This window comes from Neofelis nebulosa, chromosome 1 (assembly GCF_028018385.1).
Source record: "Neofelis nebulosa isolate mNeoNeb1 chromosome 1, mNeoNeb1.pri, whole genome shotgun sequence".
In the NCBI taxonomy this organism is placed as follows: Eukaryota; Metazoa; Chordata; class Mammalia; order Carnivora; family Felidae; genus Neofelis; species Neofelis nebulosa.
In genome coordinates, this window is record NC_080782.1 from 27,268,856 (window position 1) to 27,289,592 (window position 20,737).

The 20,737-nt window shown below is 44.0% G+C and overlaps 1 protein-coding gene across 1 annotated transcript in view; it reads right to left on the reverse strand.

The window, feature by feature from the left end:
* ADAMTS12 (ADAM metallopeptidase with thrombospondin type 1 motif 12) overlaps positions 1 to 20,737 on the reverse strand; it is a 344,768-nt gene that overhangs the window by 31,634 nt on the left and 292,397 nt on the right. Inside the window, exons 18-19 of the mRNA XM_058716861.1 lie at positions 13,402 to 13,612; positions 1,589 to 2,713 (exon numbers count right to left, since the gene is read on the reverse strand). Of these exons, the coding sequence (XP_058572844.1) occupies positions 1,589 to 2,713; positions 13,402 to 13,612 (1,336 nt within the window). The remainder of the gene's footprint in view (positions 1 to 1,588; positions 2,714 to 13,401; positions 13,613 to 20,737) is intronic.

Below are 20,737 nucleotides of genomic sequence, written 5' to 3' on the forward strand. Positions count from 1 at the left end.
AAAAAAATCAGAGGATAGTGGGAAAACCAAAGTTTTCATTGTGAGTCCTGATCCTCTCTGACAATTCTCTGTATTAAACATTTTGTCTCAAAAGATGTGTAAAGAGAGCAGGCGCCAAACCCTATCACAAAGGGAATTTCTGCCAAATGTTGAACTCTGTTCTCCTAATATCCTTTGCAGCCCTGACAAACTGCCATCTGGACCAATTCCTTTTCTCCAGTCAAACCGCCTAGAATTAATAGCTCTCAATAGCTTCACCATGGTTGCCAATTCTTGGCAATCTATGATGTATTCAATAAGGCAGTTTATTTCTGTCAAAGTCAACTGATGACATTTGAGATAAATCAAGTGTGTCTTGATTTACTATAATCAAAATGTACCAATTGACTTCTGGCCTCCACAGTCACCAGAGCCAGTATGTACTTTTATGTTGATTTAGTTTACAGGTAATTCACAGTTAAAGCCCATTTTACAAACTGGATAGAGTGGAGTTAGAAGGTGCATTATCCAGCTGACAGTTGTGTCCCTCGACAAGTCACATGACTGCTACAAATTTTATTTCTCTATTTGCAAATTGGCATAATGAGACCTCACCTACTCCTCGGGACTGTCAAAAGGAGAAAATAAGAGGCTACATGTGAAAGTGGTTTGGAAACCAACATGCTTTATAAATTATATGCACTGTTGTTATATTAGCTACAAATACTTCATTTCTCTTTAGCTAGGAGAGGAGTCATGAATTGTCATAAAAATGCTGACTGATGTAAGCATGTGACCATTTTGCCACAAAGTTCTCTTTTGAGTTGTCAAATTATTTTAACAAGTTCATATACTGTGCATTCAAAATTCAAATGGGTGAAAACGATTTTGATGCTTCAAAGGATATTAATTAGTTCTAGAAATGGAAAAACAAATATCTAGCCAAATTTCTGAAGCTTGAAAACAGAGGCCAACATTCTGTCGTCGTGTTTATTTTCTTCTTCCTCCACTTTCTAATTCTTTTAATGAGTCAAAACGATTTTTTCATGCAAGCATGCAAACAGAACAAGAAGAAAAGAAAATCATCGATAACACTGAACTAGAGAATGCTTTTAAGGAATTTTATCTTCAATTTCCACTCCAATTAGGATTACCTGACAGATTTTAACTAGAATCCCAAGATCAGCTGTCTCTAATGAAATGCAAACTCTGGCCTCTTCAGCCGCCCCTCCGCACCAGCTGCTGAGGTTTGTAGCTAGAGGGCGTGTTACAGGTGATCTACACCTGTAGACAAAGGTGTCTACTGTTTGTAAACAAAGAGCGGAGTCCAAAACATGGACTGAGTTCTCCGCCATCACACAGCTGAATCGCCCAGCCCTCCTGACTATACGCTTTATCTCACTACATTTGTCCTCCCTCCCTGGAGATTTTCTTCCCCTCAATTTAGGAGGTAGGGAGGACAGGAGGGAGGTGAGCACCTGGACCTGTTTCACGTTTCCTCCACATCGGGCTATATTTTACTCAAGTCCATTTGAAATCTACACAAGAATGCAACACCCCTACTACTTCCATGGAGACACAGGCATGGGGTAAGAAATGGAACTCCTACCTCACTCCAGTTTCCAACAACCCAGTATGCGGGGCTGCCGCTCGTGGACACCTGCTTGTAATTGGAAGCATTTAGCAAAAACCCCTCAGCTATAAGACTTTTTGCATCTTCTTCAGTCAGGACTGGTCCGGAACTCTGTGTCAGATTCATGTTGCTTGGGAGTTCTGGGGGGTCATGGTTTATGGAACGTTCTGAGGGTCCTGGCTGGTGGTCTCCTCCCAGAGGGAATGGAGTGTTTGCTGGCTTTTCAGTGAACATCCCCTCAGCTCCAGGTGCACCATTTTTGAGAGTAGCAGGCCTTTGGCTGGGTAGCAGTCCTTCCACCACCGTGCTGAAGGGTGGCCACATGGACGGGCCCCTGAAATAAGGTGTTGGTGGGGGTCCAAGGGGCATTTCTGTGCTTTGCACCACTGAAGCATCATTTCCAGGTACTCTGATTTTGGTCCACGTTATGGAGTTGTTTTCATTTTTGTCCTTAGCTTGTTCACTGTCTTCCCCTGAGCCACTGTGAATCTCCATTTCTGGCTCTTTGGTCAAGGTATCATAAAATGGAGTCACCTGCCAAGTCACAGGGCTTCTGGAAGATGGCAAATCAGAACCACTCATTGTCGTGGTTAAAAAGTCTCCCTCTGAGGTAGGACCAGTGTCTGAATTGGGAACATTCTCTTCATTTGGCTGGACACTCAAAGGCCAGGAAGTGATGATGGGCTGGGAAGTACTTCCAGTGGAAATGACATAATTGGAGCCCAGTTCAGTTTGGTTTGAACTGTTTTGCCACCATTTCCCATCCAGGTCTCCTTCTTTGGGATCTGGGGTAGGACCGGGGCTGCTGATGGCCAGGGCACTTGTACTCACAGACTGGGGCACTGTGGGTGTGCTCAGTGTTCTGGGACTGGACGTGGTTGGAGGGATGGGCTTTAAGGGGTCCTGCCCAGATGTCGGTGGCCTTCTCCCACTGGAAATTGTGCCTTTGTTGGGCTTCAGAACTCTTCGGCTAGATGGACATTGCTGGAGGCCACAAAGAGCCCGGCTATTGGGTTTCCTTGTTGCGTCACAAGGTTCATCATTGTTCTTGGCGCACGTGACACTGCGAATCCGCACTCCACCACCACAGGAAACAGAACACTGGAGAGAGAGACAGCTGTTACTTTAGTGGGATAGACACACTGGTTCTCATACTCAGGTCTGCAACAAGTGAGAATGGGCCCAATGGAAACTGCACTGGGCAGCTTAAACTTGTTTTCTTCTATCTTTACATTTGATTTCTGTGCTCCTCTAGTTTTCCATGGAAATATGTATCTCCTGGAGACCAGATGGGGCTCAGGACCAATCATTACCTTCGCAAACTGAAAATACAAACCATGACCTAGTAAAATGGAAGTCTCCCTGGGCTTTGAACATGGGGCACTGAATTCACAAACAATGCAATGATTTATACAAGTCACCTATTCTTTTTAAGAGACACTAATATAATCTTTCCTAGGGTTGCAGTGCTGTTTAATGTAAAATGTTTACATATTTTCTGGAATCTATTAAGTTACTTATAATGAACCTTCCCCTTAATGTTTAGAAAATGCCAGGTATAACTAACATTACCTCACCCGGGCACCACAGGCTCCATTTCCACTTGCCTATGCCAGGTAGAATCAGATTAAAAGCTAGACAACTATCATACTCACACATGTACACAGATCCAGGACGCATTCTGAAATTTAAAGGTGGGTAGTTAATCAAAGGTAGAGAGAGATACCCTTTCCAAAGAGTGAGTCCTGTAGCATGGTGTTGGTGTGAGGGACCATGGCAAGTGCCCTTCTCTGATGTTCCCCCCACATTCTGTAGCTCATGCCAAAGCACAGGCAGAGTGCCTTTGGGAGATTCCTAACAGGGTTGTCTTTCCTCAGGATTCATGGTAAAGAATGTTTATTTCCTCAGTCCCAGCAGCTGCAAACCACATGTAGTTGCTACATAACACTAAATTTCTAGATGTTTTGAAAAATCTATACTTTTACCAGACAGCTCCATTTTTAGCCTTTTCTTTCTAATTTCAAGTCAGCTACCAAATATATGGCCCCTGAATGTGAACCATCCAGGGGTATTCACTGGCTGTTTCACATCTGTCTGTCTTATATTCCCAACCTCAAAGCAGATTTTTTTGAGGATGGGGTTCACATAATGACTGGCAGATTTCCAAATGTTCACAGCCATTGTTTTGTGCGATACTCGTGATAGCACTGTGAGATTTACAAGGCAGGAATTATGATTCCACCTTCCATAAGAGAGGAACCTGAGACTCAGCGACCTGCTCGAAAGGCTGCAAGTCAGTGGCAGAGTAAGAATCAGATTTATTTCGCATCTTCCAAGAAGTCTAGTGCAACACACTGGACAGGTAGCCACCAACTGATTTCACTTATTGACCTGACTACAGATGCTTGATTTCTGAAAAGTTACCCAAAGGCAGTTTTTTATTCATAACTCAACTCCAGGATAGTTCATGGAACACAGTGATCACTTAATACACATTTTTTTGTTCTTTTAAAGCTTATTTATTTATTTATTTATTTATTTATTTTTGGGGTGGGGGGAGACAGAGAGAGAGAGAGACAGAGAGAGAGAGAGAGAGAGAGAGAGAAAGAGAGAGAGAGAGAGAATCCCAAGCAGTCTCCGCACCATCAGCACAGAGCCTAATGTGGGGCTCCAACTCATGAACCACGAGGTCGTGACCTGAGCCAAACCAAGAGTCAGACGCTTTATTGACCAAGCCACCCAGGTGCCCCAATATACACTTATTAAGTGACAATTTTACCTGGAAAAAAACTCAGGAATGGGAAAATTCTTCTGTGAACTTATGCATTTTTTAGCTTAAGTTTTTTGCCTTCTCAAATCCTACTTTCAATTCCTTCTGTGTACAAAAATAATGTTGATGTATAAAACTCCCCCATTATTTTGTCACAGTCAAGCATAATCACTCACTGATGTCTGACAGTTCTGTGAAATCAGCTCCTTTGAAAAGCAGGAGACACTTATAAGCACTGGAGACAGTGCAGCCGACAGTGTGTTCAACTGCAGGTTGAGGGTTATCTCACTTTGGAGACTGCAAAGGGCAGGCTGCAGGTAGTTCTTTTCCTAGTTTACTGTAACGTTTCTGCCTTCTTGTGTGCAAAAATATTTTATGCTCCGTCCAGTTCATCCTCCTGACTTGCTCTCTGCTTGTTACGTTCTAATCCGAACCCCCTGAGTTTTCAAATCTCCTCTTTGGAAAAATTATCAGTCCAATCAAATACCCTTCATGTATGTCTGAACCCATTTGTGCACTGGCTGCCTCAGGCAGGCTAGGTTCTGGGAGCTGAGTCACAAAAGGGGCCCTGGCTAAGGCCACCTGCCCTCAAGCAGCAGGTGTCTCTCCCTTTGGGTATTTCTTTCCAAGAAATGTCAGAGTAGACATTTCTCTTCTTTCTCTTCATTCCATTTTTTGTTTGTTTTGACTTGAAATGCTTATAATGGCCACAGGAAAGTTAGACTTTACAACTTTATAAGCATTAAAAAAAAATCCAAAAGTATATAGATATGTGCCCTCCACTCCTACTTGACCTATGAAGCAAAAGAGCTTATAAAACCTGTAAGAAGCAATGTGAACTCCCCAATCTGCCATTATTAATTAACCCCACACATGATAGAGCAACCAAACCTTAGCTTTCTCCTCTGGAAATCGAGAGAAATTAATACTCACCTTTCAAGGGGGCTGTGAGGATTACATGAGACAACAGTCTTAACACAGTGCACAATATATAGAAGACAATTGGCAATTGGAAGCTATTATTATCACTGTTATAATAATGATGCTGAAAATAATAATAGTGATAACAGCAAAGGGCTTGGGGGTCTCTGATTTCTACTATCCTTCTGGAGCACAGGGACACACACCTGTCTGTGGAAAGTATGAGGAGAGCAGCTGTCTGGGTGAAGTCGTTGTAGGCACATGCCTAGAAGATACTGTGGATACCCATACATCCCACTGGTTTATTGCTGGATTTTTTAAGACTGAGATCCCCTAGGGCTAACAGATGTGTATAATATATATGTATATATAAAATATATGTATATGTATATACATATATACACACATATAGAGAGAATTACAAATTACAAGTATTAAGCAACCTTTTTTACTGAGCAAATTTGCTCAACCTAAAAGAATAAAACAGGGCTAAATAATAGCTATCTAACTAGCTGTTTAGTTAAAATACATTAGATTTTCAGCTGTTATTATAAAAAACATTTTTTTAACATTTATTAATTTACTTTGAGAGAGAAAGAGAGAGCAAGCATGCATGCAGGGGAGAGCCAGAGAGAGAATCCCAAGCAGGCTCTGTGTGGGACTCAGACTCGTGAATGTGAGATCACGACCTGAGCTGAAATCAAAAGTTGGACACTTAACCGACTGAGCCACCCAGACACTTCAGATTTTGAGCTTTTACAAGTGAAGAGTATTCTAGAACAGAAATTCCGAAGTGGCAGCCTAAAGACTAAATTTGGCCCACACACATTATTTCTTTGGCCTCCTCAATCTTAAACAAGCAAACAGACAAAATACAAAAACTGAATTAGTAGCCAACATTTAAAAATCAGTAGATTTCATGGGGCGCCTGGGTGGCTCAGTCAGTTAAGCCTCCGACTTTGGCTCAGGTCATGATCTCACAGTCCGTGAGTTCGAGCCCCACGTTGGGCTCTATGCTGACAGCTCAGAGCCTGGAGCCAGCTTCATATTCTGTGTCTCTTTCTCTCTCTGCCCCTCCCCTACTTGCGCTCTGCCTCTCTCTCTCTCTCTCTCTCTCTCTCTCTCTCTCTCCCCCTCTCTCTCAAAAAAAAAAAAAATAAGCGGATAAAAAAAATTTTTTTAATTAGCAGATTTCATATTAAAATTACAGATTTTTAGCTTCTCTCAAAAAAGCGGATGATCTGCAACTATTGGCCCCATTCCCAAATGGCAACTCAAAACTCCATGAATGGAGACCTGGGTCTGGGAGGAGTTTATATGTTTTCCAGCACACCTACCCTTTCCTCCCCATCTGCTTTCCTTACCCAGTAGACACGGAAGCTTCCAAGTAACGGATGGATGCCACTCTTTAGCCCTGGGGCATATTGTGCCCAGCAGGACAGTGTTAACTCTCTGCCAAGTATATTGGGGCTAAAAACAAAGTTGCCTTTTTCTCCTCCTCAGACCAGAACAAGCAGCACTGTTTTGTGTTCAGCCCCATGCTTCTTCCCGTACATCTTGTAACTGTGTTTATCTCCTTAGGAGCTGTCAAGCCCTTCGGATGAGATAAATACAGGACACAATGCCACACTTAGAGCTCATCTCAACCAGTAGTTTGGGAACTCTCAAAACCAGTATCTGCTATGGTTATTTTATGCCCTTACCTTGCAATTTTGAACTCCGTACCAGGCAAGCAGCTTGTCAATCTGTTAATGTCCTCCCTGGGTGTCAATCTTGCTCTTACTTGCCATTACTTCAAGATTAAGGCCTTTGGGGAGCCCACTGAGAACAAGGTCTGCTGCTAAATGAGTCAAGCCACCCACCTGAGCGGCACTGTGGAGGAGGGGAGCTCACAAATGGCTCAGAACTATAGTGCTGAGAGTTTATTCAAAAACACAGTTGGGGCTTATCACAGAGTTAGGGCTAAAGGGCTGAGTAGGAAACAGCTAATGCTTTGCCATAAAAACATTAATTGTATAGTCTCAGGAATTTATAAATGAATGGTTGGATCTCATGCTAAAACCAGCTTTGAAAGTAAGCTGAAACACTTAGGTAGCTGTTATGGGTTGAGCTGTGTCCCCTCAAAAAGATATACTGGAGTCCTAACCCCTGCCTAACCCCTTCCGCTCCACCTCAGAGACCTTATTTGGAGGTGGGGCCTTTGCAGAGGCAGTCAAGTACAAATGAGGACACAAGGTGGGTCCTAATCCAGTATGACCACTGTCCTTATAAAAAGGGAAATTCTGATGTAGAGACACATACATCAGGACCACGCCATTGAAAGCAGAGATCAGGGTGTTAACATCTATAAGGAAACCAGAGGCCACCAGAAGCTAGAAGGCATGGAACAGAGTCTCCCTCACAGCCCTTAGAGGGAACCAACACTGCCAAGACCTTGGACTTCTGGCCTCCAGAGCTGTGAGACAATAAATGTTGTTAAACAACCAAGTTTAACATGCTACTTTGTCATGGCAGACATGAAAAGAAAGAAATATGAGATGAAATATGAAAAGAAATATCAGACGTGATGAAGAGAATCAACATGGTCCCGAACTAGTTTTCCATGAGCAGTTGTGTCAAACAAGGATTCCTGTATGTGTCCTCCAGGAAACCTGGCAAAGCACAGGCCGCTGACATCTGAGAACTGAGATGTTGGCATGAACAGACATCCCGGGCCAAAAGAGAAGGTGGTCGAGCCCGCGTAGAAGCACCTTGGACCTTAACTCGACTGGGGACTACCACAGGTAAGTGCCTCAGAAGCATCTCCTAGCTTCCCTGTTCCGTCTTCCTTCAGTCTGAGGGCATTTATTTTTTTTTTTTAATTTTTTTTTAATGTTTATTTATTTTTGAGACAGAGAGAGACAGAGCATGAATGGGGGAGGGTCAGAGAGAGAGGGAGACACAGAATCTGAAACAGGCTCCAGGCTCCGAGCTGTCAGCACAGAGCCCGACGCGGGGCTCGAACTCACGGACCGCGAGATCATGACCTGAGCCGAAGTCGGATGCCTAACCGACTGAGCCACCCAGGTGCCCCTAATTTTAGCATTCTTGATAGATATGTAGTGATATCTCCTTGTAGTGCTATCTCATTAAGTTTCATCTCCCCAACAGGTAACGTTGGACATCTTTTCATGTGCTTTTTTGATATCCGTATGTCTTCATCAGTGAAATGTTTGTTTCTGTCTTTTGCTCATTAAAAAAAAAAAATTAATGTTTTTGAGAGAGAAACAGAGCACAAGTTGGGGGAGGGGCAGAGGGAGAAGAGACACAGAATCCAAAGCAGGCTCCAGGCTCCAAGCTGTCAGCACAGAGCCCGACGCGGGGCTCGAACTCACGGACCGCGAGATCATGACCTGAGCCGAAGTCTGACGCTCAACCGACTGAGCCACCCAGGCGCCCCTGAGGGCATTTCTGTGAGTCTTCGCACAAGAGAGTTCTTGGCTTCCTGCTCAGCGGTAGACCTGCTGCCAGTGTGTGCTGCAGGGTCTTCTGTCTCAAGAGCCAGGAGACCTGGTTTGTGAAAATCGCCATTTCGTCTACCTGGTCACTCGGACACGCCAACACCCACAAGAGCAGCTTTGACTTAACAGATCCTCAGTAAGCTGGTTAATTGATGGTTGTGTTCATTTGTTTGTGTGCTTTTTGTCAGGCACAGAAAGGGCGTGTCTGCTTTTGGAGGCTCTGCACCACACCCCATCAAATATATTAAAGGAACATCTCTAATCTCCAGGGAAATACAATCTTTTTCTCTAAAAACCCTCTGACAGGGGCGCCTGGGTGGCTCAGTCGGTTAAGTATCCAACTCTTGGTTTCAGCTCAGGTCATGATTTCACAGCTTCGTGATTTGAAGAGAGTCATGAGATTCTCTCCCTCTCCCTATGTCCCTCCCCCACTCTCACTGTCTTTGTCTCTTTCAAAATAAATAAATAACCTTAAAAAAATAAAAATAAAAACCATCTGAAAGGCTTTTTATTCTTTTGCTCTGAAAGTATTTGGGGAGGGCAACTCATTTAATTTAAGAGTGCCCTGATTTCTCAGCAATCATTATGCACAGTCTGTGATTCCAGCAAAGTGACAAAAGCTGATGTAGAAATTGTTTCCAAACATAATACATTTTTTATGAACACTGTCATACTGTTATGTTTTGCAGACGTTTGAGATGCATATGGCAGAGTGTTCACAGTACAAGTTCTGCTGCCTTCATTCAAACTCTGGTTGCCTTGCGTAAAGGCTGTGTGATCTTGGAGAAGTCTCTATGTCTCTATGTGTGTTTCTTCACCTGTATGATGGAGCTAATAAGGCTGTTACGAGGTATTGTGTTAATACCTATAAAAGTGTTTAATACATATGCTAAAAGCCCAACAAGTATCTGTCATTAATATGTAACTAAATATTGATTTCTGATTTTGCACTGTCCTTTGTTTTTATGGAAAGCATACAATAACCTTTTCTTTCAGGTCTCAAACATTTTTGTAGACCCTGACCCAAGCCCTGTGCTTACAGTGTTCCATGCATAAAACGGCCCTGAGCTTGGGGCGTGGGTTTAGATGAAAATGCAGGGGGGTACAGATTGTCAGGGCATCTGGGTGCCACGGACTGACCATGGCTTTCAAAATCAGACTAGAATAGAAGACAGACACTTGTGTTCTTGCTTGAGAATGAAGTTACCATTTAGTGAACACTTACTATTTGTCAGGCACCATGCAAAGGGCTTACATGGATTATCTTCAAGCCTTAAATTAACCCTCTCTTTATAAATGAGAAAAGGCTGAGAGTGCTCTAACACTAGCTCAGGGCCATATAATTAGGGATCACCAAGGGCTTGAAAACCTAGGAAAATTAGTATCCCACTAAACTGCCAGGAGTAACGGGGGGAATTAATGAACAACATCAACCTCATGAAGTTATCTTAAGTGTTAAATGAGATAGACTCTATAGTGTGAAAAGCACTTAACAAATGATAGATGACCTTATTATTTCCATCTATTTACTCTGCTAAGAAATTCCTATTATGTTACAGGCACTGTTCTAGTAAGAAGTTTGGAACTATTAACTCATTTAATCCCCATAACTTCCCTTGAGTCTAAGTACCGCTGTTATCCCCATTTCATGGATGGAGAAAACACACTACAGAAAACTAAAGGTAATCACAAAGAGATTCAAGTCACACATCTAGTTAGTAGCAGAGCCAGGATTGGAGCCCAGGGCCCCAAGCTCTAGAGACTGTGCATGCCCTTCACCACTAGACTGGCTTTCTCTCACAAGGCCTGTCACTGAAGTGATAGACCTAATAAAAATGGGAGCCACAGAAACTCTGATGCTTTATGATAAACCAAGACCCCTTTCTTTACCCTGTATGCCCAGAAAGTAGGTTGGGTAAAAAGAGAATAAGATTCTTGGTGAAATCTGAGACCAGGGTAGGAGTCAGTGTTCAGGGCATGAGCTTAGAGAGGGAGGGGCTGGTCATAGGGGCAGAATGCTCCCCTCCCCTTCCCCCTGCCAGCTGTCGCTAGCCCTCCTTCTGATCCCTGCTGGGTCAGGGATGAGTATGCTGGGACACAGCTGAGCCCACCCTCTCTCATTGCTTGGGTTGGCAGAAGTGCCTTGACAGGGAAGGGAAGTCAGCCCAGGGAGGACGACCCTGCTCCTGCAGAGTCCAGGAGCTTCACAGTTCTTAGATCTTTGGCCCAGTTACCTCCTAGCTTCCAACTCATACAGGGTGACCCAAACAGCCCGGTTCAGACCAAATGAACTGTGCTGGAGCACTGCCCTGCATCAATTTATGTCAGTCTCAAGACAAGATCCGGACCATAAATACTACAGTAGCAAGAAGACAGCACTGTATCATTTCTCTTATAAATGTATCTGGGCTTAGTTAGAACATAAAAGACAAAGACATTTCATCATACTCTGGCACAGCTCATTACAGGGCTGAAGTGTGCAGGCATTAGTAAGAGAGCCGAGGGAAGAAAAGAAGACCCACTGGATGGATATTTTGATGCTGATTTAGCTAAAAGCACCTCTCATGACAACATCCCATAAATGGAAGGCAGGGTCTCAGCCTTTCTGCTCAACTCTATCAAGAGGAAGCTAGAGACTGAACTCTGTGTCTGCTGGCAATATACTATGCAATGGCCTGTATTTGCAACAACAGACATGAGTACTTGTCACGTCGTGCCAACTTTTTGGTCCCCTGTTCCCCAGCTAAGGCACATCATTTTGTTCCCCACAAATAGGAGCATAATATGAAGAACTCCTCAGCCAAATATATAATTGTAGTCCTTTAAAAAAAGCATGAAGGATCGGCAATTAGTAAATTCTACATGACAGGAAATATTGACTGCTTCAGATGATGCAGCCAAAACATTCCTGGTAAACAGATTTAATGGGCCAGTCACAATACCTCGTTCAGCCTTATTTGGACAACACTGTAATTTACAGCAATCCAGGCTGGCTGTGGACTAATGCTGATATGTGCACACATTAATAGTACTCTATTAGTTTGCAGGTATGTTTTCTTTGCATGGATCCCTTCATATTTCTTTCCTCTTTCTTTCTTCTTTTTTTTTCTTTTTTGGGTCCTATCTCTCCCATTTGATAGGAAGTTCTTACAACATAGGGACCGTGCTCGCCATTTTCCTTTTGTTTTCACTTCAATGCCCAAGACAGTATTCTGCACAGAATTAGAAGCTAAATAAACCTGAACTGTGACCATGAGGTAATGAAATAAAGTTCTGGAACTAAGGTTATCAGAGTGGCTCTATTCAAATGATTGTTTTTTGCTTTCAAAGGGTCAGCTTCAGAGATGGAACCTTTGCTTATACAAATTTTCAAATTCTTCTTTAGATACTATTTCATAGTACCTTTATGAGTACAGATAGTACTTCCTGCATTCTCCGAAATCCACTATTTTTTGTTTCTCTGAAGGTGAGTCCTAAGAGGAGTTCCTATGGTATTCTGGTCAACAGTAGCATTATTATGGAAAGCATGGGCCTTCCAAGGAAACTCATCTGTCCTTAAAGTCTGGACTGTTGGTTTAAAAAATCATATATTTTTTGTCATTCCTTAGGTCATTGAACGGAAACATGTATAGGGAAGCAGAGCAAGGCCCCTGTTGACTCCAGGACCCTTGGAGAACAAAAAGTCTCTACTTCGATGACAGACTGTAGGAGCATGAGTTGTGACACTACCAGGTTCCAGGTGACCTAAAGGCAAATGAAGCTTGGGAGTTCTTCTTAACCTTCTAGCCCACTGATTTCTAACTGCACTCAGAGAATTAGATCAGATTAATTTGGGGAAATGCAACAACACTTATTTGAATTTATATGGCTAATAATAGTAGATGTGCCAACTCTTGGTCAGGTCTGGCCTTGACCGATGCTGAATAGACGGATGATGTGAGGGGCTTTTTCAAGTGTCAAGTATACTGCCTATCATTCTACCATTTGAGTAGCACATCTCGGGTTTTAGTTAACTACAATAGTTCCAGTGAAACATAAATGTAAGCGTTTAACAAACCAGCTCTTGGGGTGGGTGGGAGAGCCCTGATTTGCTACCAGTGGTTTGACGACGGGACAATAGCAAAAATCCTGACAATGTACAAATTAGCTGTTGTGAGGGGCACCTGGGTGGCTCAGTGGTTAAGCATCCGACTTCGGCTCAGGTCATGATCTCGCAGTTTGTGAGTTCGAGCCCCGCGTCGGGCTCTGTGCTGTCAGCTCAGAGCCTGGAGCCTGCTTCGGATTCTGTGTCTCTCTCTCCCTCCGCCCCTCCCCCGCTCATGCTCTGTCTCTCTGTCTCTCAAAAATGAATAAACTTAAAAAAATTAAAAAAAAAATTAGCTGTTGTGAGTCTGTGTAAGTGGGATTCAGCTCATCCCTGACTGGTATCTGATCACTGGACAAGTGAGAAGACCCAGTAAGAATGAAAAATAAGCAAGATAGGATACGAGGCAGTGGGAAATGCAGGAAACAGGCCAGAGGTGATAGACACCGGCGACTGCAATTTTCTCTAGGGTCGCTTTGGATTGGTTAATGGGTGGGGAACGGATGAAGCTTACCTCACTCCAGTTGCCTACTGTCCAGTCCGATGGACACAAGATGTCTCTGTTGCAGGAAATGAGGGTCTTGGGCTTCAGCAGGTGCTGGCAGTCTTTAGCTGGAAGAGCCTGCTCATCAGAGCCCATGGTCTGGACGCACAGCACCGTTCGCTTCTTCTCTCCGTGGGGCCCACATGTTGCTGAGCATGCTTCCCACTCCCCGGCCCACCACCTGCAGACACACACGGACATGTGAGAGAAGATCACCAAAAGTATACGTGTACAGCCAGCCACTGGAAACAGAAACCATGTGCAGAAGCACAGGTTACAGAGCTGGGTGGTCCTCGCTGGTACTCCAGCCTCCTAGAGTAGTCAGGGCCATGGCTGGCTTGTGCAACCACGCCTCAAGTCCAGTCGAGCATACAGCATAAGTAGATGCTAAATAACAATGTCTCTGAATGAAAAGCAATATGCCCTCTCTCTTTTCAGTCAAGAAAACTGAGGTCTAGGGGCACCTGGGTCACTCAGTGGGTTAAGCGTCTGACATTGGCTGAGGTCATGATCTCATGGTTCATGAGTTCAAGCCCTGCATCAGGTTCTGTGCTGACAGCTCAGAGCCTGGAGCTTACTTCAGATTCTGTGTCTCCCTTTCTCTCTGCCCCTCTTCCACTCGCCCTCTGTCTCTCTCTCTCTCTTTTTTTTTTTTTTTTTTTTTTTTTTTAATGTTTTTTATTTATTTTTGGGACAGAGAGAGACAGAGCATGAACGGGCGGGAGAGGGGCAGAGAGAGAGGGAGACACAGAATCGGAAACAGGCTCCAGGCTCCGAGCCATCAGCCCAGAGCCCGACGCGGGGCTCGAACCCACGGACCGCGAGATCGTGACCCGGCTGAAGTCGGACGCCCAACCGACTGCGCCACCCAGGCGCCCCTCTCTCTCTCTCTTAAAAATAAACATTGGGGCGCTTGGGTGGCTCAGTCGGTTAAACGTCCAACTTCGGCTCAGGTCATGATCTCGCGGTCTGTGGGTTCGGGCCCCGCGTCAGGCTCTGTGCTGACTACTCAGAGCCTGGAGCCTGTTTCAGATTCTGTGTCTCCCTCTCTCTCTGACCCTCCCCCGTTCATGCTCTGTCTCTCTCTGTCTCAAAAATGAATAAACGTTAAAAAATATATATAAATAAATAAATAAATAAATAAATAAATAAATAAACATTAAAGAAAAATAAAACTAAGGTCTAGTTTTCTGTTGTACAACTTCAAGCAAGTTTGAGCCTTACTTTCCTCATCTATGAAATGAGTATAACAATACTGACTTTATATGAGTGTTGTAGATTAAACAAAATATCAATTTATATATAGTGTATAGCACACAGCCTAACACATAAGAACTTGATCATTTGTTATTATTTGTTGTTATTTTTTTAAGTCTATTTATTTTGAGAGAGAGAGAGAGAAGGAGAGGGGCAGAAAGAGAGGGGCAGAAAGCAGGCTCTTTGCTGTGGGATGTGAGGCTCTATCCCATGAACTGTGAGATCATGACCTGAGTCGAAATCAAGAGCTGGACACTCAACTATCGAGTCAAAGAATCCAATAGAATCTAGGTTCGTTCCCTGGTTCCTAATTGAATATTTTTCTACTCTAATGTGAAGCAGGTACTAAAACAATTACTAATTTTCAATTATTTAGGAGATGATCAATTGGGGGCATTACCTTCCTCTTTCCCATCTCCTGCAGTCTACCTACTACTAGTTTCACTGGTCCCTTTGATCAGAAAGCACTAGAAAAAGAAGAAACTTAAGATAATGTCTTACTTGTTAGCTATTCTTGACAACTTAAAGAACTAAAAGTGTTTGCTAATGAATACTCTGGATTCTCTGTGGAAAACAAGGATGTGAGCTCTTTCTCTACCTCTTATCATGGATGATTTATTCAAGATTCTAGAAGGTAGAACCCATGGAAACACAGAAAGAGCTTTTTAAGAAAAAGTTATTATTTATTTATTTATTTATTTATTTATTTATTTATTTATTTATTGTATTTTGAGAGAGAGAGACCACAAGTGGCGAGGGGCAGAGAGACAGGGACAGGGAGAATCCCAAGCAGGCTCCCCACTGTCAGCACAGAGCCCCATTTGGGGCTCAAACTCACAAACTGTGAGATCATCACCAGAGCCACAATCAAGAGTCGGATGCCTAACTGACTGAGCCAGCCAGGCGCTCCTAGAAATAGCTTTTGAAAGTGGTAGGGAACCCTCTTTTTTTCCCCTTCTCCATCATTGTGTGACTCTTCCAGGCCCTGGGCTCAGGAGCCAGTGTCAAGTTGTTTTCTGTTGTCCATTTCACTTTTTGGATGTCTGCCATAATGTCACCTTCCTAGGAGATGTACAATAGAAAACTATTTTTATATTTATAGGCGATCTGTGACAGGAGGCTATTGAGATGTTCTGAGGGATTGGTCAGAAGAAAAATGTAATGCAAAAAACTCAGCAAGACAAAAGCCCAACCCATTTATTTACCCCGAAAAGACAACCTCTCTGGTTTAGTCAGCACAGAATTAACAACAGCCTAACCCTATTTGGTCTGTTTTTGCCAGTGATCTTTATCCTACCAGAACGCTGCTGGCATTTCCCACACAACTGGAGAACTGATTATGCACTGTCTCCTACTGTTCTTTAGTCCCCCTATATGAGTCACTCTACTGTCCCGGTTACAACGTAAAAGTCCTATGGACTGGGACTCTAATAATGAATCTCACTGTAACAACACAGTGGAAGGCTTTATTTATTTTTTTTATTTTTCAATGTATGAAATTTATTGTCAAATTGGTTTCTATACAACACCCAGTGCTCATCCCAAAAGGTGCCCTCCTCAGTGCCCATCACCCACCCTCCCCTCCCTCCCACCCCCCATCAACCCTCAGTTTGTTCTCAGTTTTTAAGTCTCTTATGCTTTGGCTCTCTCCCGCTCTAACCTCTTTTTTTTTTTCCTTCCCCTCCCCCATGGGTTTCTGTTAAGTTTCTCAGGATCCACATAAGAGTGAAAACATATGGTATCCGTCTTTCTCTGTATGGCTTATTTCACTTAGCATCACACTCTCCAGTTCCATCCACGTTGCTACAAAGGGCCGTATTTCATTCTTTCTCATTGCCACGTAGTACTCCATTGTGTATATAAACCACAATTTCTTTATCCATTCGTCAGTTGATGGACATTTAGACTCTTTCCACAATTTGGCTATTGTTGAGACTGCTGCTATAAACATTGGGGTACAAGTGCCCCTATGCATCAGTACTCCTGTATCCCTTGGGTAAATTCCTAGCAGTGCTACTGCTGGGTCATAGGGTAGGTCTATTTTTAATTTTCTGAGGAACCTGCACACTGTTTTCCAGAGTGTAAAAAGCGAAAGATGCTACCAACTGACAATGATTTAAAAAGACTTGTTAAATTCCTTATGCTTCCCTCTTAATAATCTTCAAATTGTTTGGAGGCAATTGCAGGAAATTCTGTTTCCTATATGACAGCACAAGTTGGGAGATAGAACGGGCTGTCTTGCTCCCTTGAAGTGCTTTGATGTGGACTGGCAGAGTGGAGCCGTGGAACTGATCACCAGCTCACTGAGAAAACCTGGGCCCCGGAAGATGCTGCACAGTGGCTGTCTGGCACCCAGCTCCTGCCTGCGGCCACGGCATCTCCTTTCTAACTACCGGGGCTTCATTGCTGATGGTAGGAGAGGGGGCTGTGGAATTGGTCCATTTCAAAATTTCTCTCCAAATCAACAAGCTGCATCCGTGCACTCAGCTTAAGAAGCCTTCCAGGGGGAACCAGGTATCATTTACCTTGTTCTAGCAATGCTGCTTTTAGAACTAAGAGATGAAGAGATGTCAACTACAAAGCTGCAAGCAAGGCAAGAATCACAGGGACAGTGGCCAGGAAGCGGGACTATGGGCAAGGGGTCCAGATGCCTGGCTGCTGGTCTTGCCCTGACAAAGGCTTGCCTTGCCAATGAATATGCATCTCATATAGCCTGCCTGGCTGCAAGCTTCCTTAGGAAGTGACAGATTTGTGCCATTCCAAAAACTCCTTTGCCACACATTCCAAGAAGCCCCAATCACAGGGTTTTCCAAGCTTTGGAGCTTCTATAACTTGGTTGGGGCATCTCTGCTCTTCTGTGTCACCTGCATTAGTTTCCCATAGCTGCTGTGACAAATTACCACGAACTTGGTGGCTCAAATCAACAAAAACCTGTTTGTTTTTGTTTGTTTGTTTTTTACTTTTTAAAAAATTTTATTTTACTTTATTTTTAGGTTTTTTTTTAAATTTTTAAATTTATTTTTGAGAGAGAGAGAGAGCATGAGTGGGAGAGAGGCAGAGAGGGAGACAGAGGATCCAAAGCAGGCTCCAGGCTCCATGCTGACAGCAGAGAGCCCGATGTGGGGCTGCAACTCATGAACTGTGTGTGAGATCATGACCTGAGCTGAAGTCGGATGCTCAAACAACTGAGCCACCCAGGCACCCCAAAAAACCTGGTTTCTAATAGTTCTAGAAGCCAAATCTGGTCTCTTATAGTTATAAAATCAGTATTACTGGGATGAAATGAAGGCATTAGCAGCACCATGCTCCCTCCAGAGGCTCTATGGAAGATCAGTTCTTTGCCTCTTTGGGTTTGTGGTGGCTGCTGGCATTGCCTGGCTTGTGGACCATCCCTCCAGTCTTTAAGGTTACTGTCTCCAAATCTGTCCCTGTTCCATCTTCATATCACCTTCTGTGTGTGTGTGTGTGTGTGTGTGTGTGTGTGTGTGTGTGTGTTTGTGTGTGTGTGTGTGTGTGTGAAATTCCCCTCTGCCTCTCTCCTATAAGGACTCTTGTAATGACATTTAGGGTCCAAATGGATAACTGATGATAGTATCCCCATTTCAAGCCCCTTCACTTAATAATGTCTGCAAAGACCCTTGCTCCAAATGAGGTAACATTTGCAGGCTCCAGGGATCAGCATGTCCTTTCAGCCTATCACAAGACCGCACTAAGGGTCAGCTTCAAGCTCACAGAGCTCAGCTTATATCACATAAGAATTCCTTTATCAAGGCTCCTTCCCCATGTCCATGGGCTGAAGGGTCAACTCATCTCCTTCTGAAGAATCCTTCAGCCTCCCGACTCTTGCCCCAACATCCTTCTCCCGCTAGCACTGGTAGCATCTTGTTGTAAAGCTACCTCCAACTAGAAATTCTGAGAGTTGAAGTGTGGAGGTGGGTAAGGTAACCACCTTTATGGAAAGTGAATTCTGAAAAGAGTGAGGCCAAGTCTTTAGCTACAGGTAAATAAGATGTCTGGAACAGAGGGGCGCCTGGTGGCTCAGTCAGTTAAGTGTCCAACTTCGGCTCAGGTCATGAGCTTGCAGTTCATGAGTTCGAGCCCTGCATCAGGCTCTGTGTGGACCGCTCGGAGCCTGGAGCCTGTATTCGATTCTGTGTCTCCCTCTCTCTCTGCCCCTCCCCTGTTCATGCTGTCTCTCTCTCTCTCTCTTTCTCTCAAAAACAAATCAACATTAAAAAAATTAAACCTTTCTTTAAGAGACAAAACAGATGAACATAAGGGAAGGGAAACAAAAATAATATAAAATCATGGAGGGGACAAAACAGAAGAGACTCATAAATATGGAGAACAAACTGAGGGTTACAGGAGGGATTGTGGGAGGGGGGATGGGCTAAATGGGTAAGGGGCACTAAGGAACCTACTCCTGAAATCATTGTTGCACTATATGCTAACTAATTTGGATGTGAATTAAAAAAAATAAAAAATAAAACAAGAAGATATCCGGAACAGATTGATGTATGCTTTAAAACACAGAGTTGATACCAGAATCTTCTTTGACTGTGTTGCTTTTCTGTACATAGCCTGTGTCCCCAGCTCTACCTTGGCCTCAGCAGGTGACTGTCTGCATGAAGATCCCTTGGAACCCACCACACCTAGCAGCATGCTTGCTTTGCTTTAGACACAGCCTGGATAGGGGAGAGGTGCACACCTCTTTGGGGGATGTAATGGAGACCACAGGCTTATAGATAGATAGCCCCGGGTTCAAACCTCTGCTGTCTACTAGTTAGCTGCATGATCCTAAGTGAGGTAAGGAACAGTTCTTCCTCTATAGGCATGATAATAATTATTTTCCTCAGTAGTTGAGAACAATAAAGAGAATATATGAGGTATCTCTAAAACATCATCAAAAGTGAAGTAGGTACTTAAAAATCCCACTGTTGTCTTCTACTCTGCTCTCACATTACTTCTGTTTCTTCTTCTTCTTCTTCTTCTTCTTCTTCTTCTTCTTCTTCTTCTTCTTCTTCTTCTTCTTCTTCTTCTCCTCCTTCTCCTTCTCCTTCTTCTTGAATGTTTATTTACTTCTGAGAGACAGAGCATGAGTGAGGGAGGGGCAGAGAGAGAGGGAGACACAGAAACCGAAGCAGGCTCCAGGGTCTGAGCTGTCAGCACAGAGCTTAACACGGGCCTTGAACCCACGAACCATAAGATCATGACCTCAGCCGAAGTCACTTAGCTGACTGAGCCACCAGGTGCCCCAAGTTACTTCTGTTTCAACAAATGTGTGGGTTTTCCATACCAAGCAATTCTGGCCCTAACTGTTGGGGTTGGTGCAGACTGGGCAGGTTAGGGGCTGGGCTGCCCAGCACAGCCCCTATTGCCTTCCCTTCAGGTCCAGGTTGTCACCTGTGCTTCTCACCAGCTGGCCATGAACCAAGGGTTCCCACAATCCCAGCCAAGGGTTGGATACTTTGCTAGAGTGGCTCACAGAACTCAAGAAAACATTTTGCTTACTAGATTACTGGATTATTATAAAAGGATACAACTCAGGGACAGCCAGATGGAAGAGATTCATGGGGCAAGGTGCAGGGGAAAGGTGGCAGAGCTTCTATAACCCCCTTGGGGCACACCACCCTCCCAGCACCTCCATGTATTCAGCTGCCAGGAAGTTCTCCATACTCCTCCAGTTAGGGTTTTTTTGTTCATTTGTTTGTTTTTAATTTTTTTTAATGTTTATTTATTTTTGAGAGAGGGTGTCAGAGTGTAAGTGGGTGAGGGGCAGAGAGAGAAGAAGACACACATCTGAAACAGGTTCCAGCCTCTGAGCTGTCAGCACAGAATCCAACTTGGGGCTCGAACCCAGGAACTGTGAGATCATGACCTGAGCCAAAGTCAGGTGCTTAACCAACTGAACCACCTGGGCGCCCCCAGAGCTTTTAGTTTTAAAATCATGGGGCGCCTGGGTGGCTCAGTCGGTTAAGCGGCCGACTTCAGCTCAGGTCACGATCTCGCGGTCCGTGAGTTCGAGCCCCGCGTCGGGCTCTGGGCTGAT